Source organism: Buceros rhinoceros, unplaced genomic scaffold (assembly GCF_000710305.1).
Source record: "Buceros rhinoceros silvestris isolate BGI_N320 unplaced genomic scaffold, ASM71030v1 scaffold18067, whole genome shotgun sequence".
In the NCBI taxonomy this organism is placed as follows: domain Eukaryota; kingdom Metazoa; phylum Chordata; class Aves; order Bucerotiformes; family Bucerotidae; genus Buceros; species Buceros rhinoceros.
Genome location: NW_010422968.1, coordinates 6,212 through 10,403, shown reverse-complemented (window position 1 = coordinate 10,403; position 4,192 = coordinate 6,212). Strand labels below are relative to the sequence as shown.

General features: G+C 50.0%; 1 protein-coding gene across 1 annotated transcript in view; it reads right to left on the bottom strand.

The window, feature by feature from the left end:
• Window positions 1–3,978, bottom strand: part of LOC104497054 (microtubule cross-linking factor 1-like) — a gene marked incomplete at both ends in the record, with an annotated part of 27,465 nt that extends 23,487 nt beyond the window's left edge. The window contains 2 exons of the mRNA XM_010140266.1: window positions 1,812–1,886; window positions 3,919–3,978. Coding sequence (XP_010138568.1) covers window positions 1,812–1,886; window positions 3,919–3,978 — 135 coding nt within the window. The remainder of the gene's footprint in view (window positions 1–1,811; window positions 1,887–3,918) is intronic.
• Between the last annotated feature and the right edge of the window lie 214 nt (window positions 3,979–4,192).

Sequence of the window (4,192 nt, the reverse complement as noted above, 5' to 3'; positions counted from 1 at the left end):
GGCTCTATGATTAAAGCATCGGCTTCGGTCAGGGCTGCACAACACATTTCCCCTCTGGTTTTCCTCTCATCGAGAATCGGTTTATCTCTGCGGCTGTGGCTTTTGCTGTTCGGGATATACAGAATCACCAGGAAAGCTACAGCCAGAGCAGTGCTGCGCGTCAGAGCTCACGAGGTGGGGCGATAACCCCAGTGTATTTATTTATCTGCTAATAGCTTGGAAATAATCGCATCTGACATCTTCCTTTTTCTGTCTTTGTAACCCAGTGTTCTTGCCCCTGCTTCTTGCCCGCAGCTGGAGCGATGCTCGTGGGAAGGACCAGCCTACCCACAGCCCTCTCCCCTGGCTGGGAGCACTGGGGGCGGGCTCCTCCGGGGGTGTCCGAGAGGACTCCAGCCTGACACCCGCTGCCTTCCAGACAATACAGCCAGCCACCGAGTCACGCTTGGGACAGCGCGCTCGGCCTCTGGAAGCTTTTGAAGAAAAGGGAAGGACTTTGATGGGTTTGGGGTCAGGGCCCCAATGGTTTTGCTCGGCATCACTGCACGACTCAATGCATCTGCGGAGTTAGTGCGTTACTTTAGCAGGACGAAACCACCGTTAACTTCTCGTAACGGCGTTACTCTACCACTTGGTTTTGTCTACGGAAAAATAACTTTTTTTTTTGCAAGAGCTGAAACAAACAAGACTTTTTTCGTTAAACAAACACAAGCCTCGTACAAAACAGCAGAGCTGATGGGTGTGAATCTCGTCTACTAAATAGGGATCCCATCTGGAAAGGTGAGAAAGCTGCAGCCCTTCCCCGCGGCCCTGCCAGGGAACACGACTACTGAAAATCCCATTCCCTGGACAGTGTTTTTTCCAAAGGAAAAGAATGGTCAGGAGAGATTTATCAGCTGGAGCTAAGCATGCCAGAAGGGGCCGAGTCCAACCTTCATGCATCTGCCCCTCTGAAACTTTGTGTACAGAAATATCAGCGATTTCTTGATCAGTTGAAACCAAGTAGAAACAGCAAGAGGGTGAGACACCCACACAGAGTCGAGCTCTGACACATAAGGCACACTAAGGGGGGGGCAAATCAGCAAAACTAAAAATAGCTCATTATTAGTTAAATCACAAATGAAAAAAAAGGGGGGAGGGAAAAAAAAGGACAATATAGTCTTTCCACTGTTCTGGAGGAACAAGAGGCTCAAATCCCAGGGGCTGAAAGCTGGGCTACGGCACAGCCTGACTGTATTTCACATCCAGAACGCGGACTCTCTCCTGAAAGGTGAACGTAGGGCAGGCTGGATAGAAAGGAAAGGAACAGCAGCGCAAAAATGTTCTGTCAGTCACAGTGCTAGTCACGGACTTTAAGAGATCATTAAGGGTAAATGGGAATTAATGATTACTGAGAGTGATTATTTGCGTGCAATAGCATCCCAGCACTGCATGGCTCTTCAGAGGGATGTTAATGGAAAAAAAAAGCAGCAAGAAAAAACCCAGATCCCTCCCTACGGAGTCTGCAGTCTAATTTGGACAAATGGAGAATGTGGAGGTAAAGAAATGAAACTTAAAGGAAAGGAATGAGCTTAAACTCAGTATGCAATGGAAACGATGTGACGAGGATGAAGAGCTGATCAAAAATTCCCCAATACGATATTTCTTTTGCTGACAAGAAGACACAAAAATAGACAGAGACCAACACCATCTCCTCTACCACCACCACCAGCTCAAGGGCACTGCCAGGCAGAAGATGGGTAAGCGGCTTTGGAGTTGCACGTCTGATGACAGGGCGGTACGACCAGCACCCAAGCAGCTGGCACTCCTACCTTGCGCTGGAGAACCGCTTTTCTTTGTGTTTTGCCTGGTGCCTGGTATTTTCCTTGAAGCTCCGATTTGCAATTCTGCTGAATAAAAACTTGTTTTCTTCAGTGCTGCTAGAGGCGGGGAAGGGCTCCTACGAATTCTGCTTTTACGCGACTTCAAGACAATCAGTTTCACGGGTATTACTGACGCGCCGTGCCCCGCGGTGGGTGCCGTGTTCCAGCTCCCTTTCATGAGGAGCTCTCGGGAAGCGAATACGCCAGCCTCGCCATTCGCTATACGGATCTGTGAGCTCGTGGATGCACAGGCTCTATCTTTGTGGTTGCTTTTCACTCACAAAACACGTGTCTGAACTTCTTTGAGGTATTTAGGGCGGCTGTCCCTAAAGAGCAGTGTTTTGAACCTCTGGGGCTCTGTCTGTACGTGGCCTTTGGGCTGGCGGCTGTTTGACCAGGCGCTCTGGTCTCAACCAGCACATACCTCTGAGTGGATACCTGGGTTTGGAGGCAGCTCTGGGTATCCCCCTGGGGGTGGGAGATAGGGAGAGAGCCTGGACACGCACCCATAGGCTGGGCCAGGTCTGTATAGAAGATTGTTCCTCTGTCTTTCCCACCCTAAAGCATTGCTGAAGAAAACCTGGCAGCCACCTTGCGCGGTGCTGTTGCAATGGTTTTCATTTTCAAGCCCAAACCCTTTGCTTGCACAATGTGTGTGCACAGTGTAAAGGGTTGTTTTTCCCCTCGGGTCATTTCTGGATTCACTTCCCCACACGGAGCATGATGCAGACCCACGGCTACTCGGTTAATTTTGTGAAGTCCTTTTTAGAGGCTTTCCAAGGCAAACTACAGCTGCTCTTAATGCCTGGATTTGGGTGGAGGAAGCAAGCACAAGGAATCCATTCCCCCTGCACTGCTCTGTATTTCCAGGAATGAGGAAAGGAAGGACAGTGCCGCCCACAAACCCCACTGGACACAACCCTGCCTTCACCTAGCCTCATCTGTAATCTCCATGTGAGCAGCCACATATATATATATATACACATTTCATCCATTTATTCTACAGACTTGCAGAAAAATAAACTCTCTGGCCTGACTGATGGCTTTAAAATAGTTTTCCGTTGCAGGCACTGCCGGAAGAAAGCCCAGTGCCCCATTTTAAGGTCTGATTATGCCATGCTTGGATCAGCTTGACAGGGATGCTTGGTCTGCTGTGTCCCGGGAAAGCAGCCTACAGCCCCCGGTCACCACGAGCTCCCAGCCTGCCCACTCAACTGCCCGCCCTAACCTCTCAAGTGCAACACATTGTTCTGATTTACTATGGTGATTATTACAAATCAGTGGATTTAAGACTCCATCGGCAAGCCGTTGGTCTCATCTGTGCACGCTGAGGTGCACCGGGGAGGTGAAACCTTTCTCTAACGAAGACATGATGTCGCTCTTGGCTCCTTTTGCAGGAAGGTGAAACACTATCCCCATCTCCCTGGCTATGAACAGTAACCGTGCGGTTGATGGGAAAAGCTTTAACTCCTCCACTCAAGCCAAAGAGCAGAGGAAACCAGGCAGACCGCTTTCCCGAGCTGGATGAGCCTACGGGATTTCAGTAAAGCCTACAGGATTTCCACTCAATCCAAAGGGACACCGAATGGGGAGCTTGGACCTCAGCTCAGGGGAGCACAAGTTCACCGACACCAGGGTGAGATCAAACCCTGGGCCGCCCCACGAGAGCTCGCAAGGTGCCGCCGCAGCGCGCGAGCTGCATCGCCTGCCAAGATGCTCATTAGCACAGAATCTTTGGCACCGCGTGTAAATCCAGTCAGTCCCTAAGCTGCGATCCAATTACTTGGTGAGACAGGGAGATTTTCTCTTCTTGCAGAAAACCCGCGGCCTGAATCGATGGGTACAGGCACGACGAGCACGGGGAGCCGCCGCACGGTTTAGCGATCACACCCGTGTCCTAAATTGCTTCTACATTATCCCTGGGAGGTCTCAGTAGATTCGGGCCTCATTGCACTCCAGTTAACGGTGCCTGATGGCCCTGCCAACACCCCTAAAGAGAAGTCGGGAGTTTTATCACGTGATTTTGCTCAAAATTGCACGTTGGTGAACACCATACCTGGGTAAACGCCTTTTTTTCTTTGTGCACTTCTCTGCTGCCTCTTCTCTTCAGGGAACTCTGCAATAGAAGCAATGCCGAGTTACTCATAAGCGAAACACAAAGCCTGCACGTTTGGAAGGGCTATGAAACCCCTATAAAACAAATTTCAGAGAAAGCAAGAGTATGCTGCTGGGCAGCTGGTGATTTGATTTTTCCTAATAATCACTAAAACCCCAAGATGATCAGGGCCTCGTCAGGGATTTTTTTTTTTCAATGCACCAAATTTCCCAGC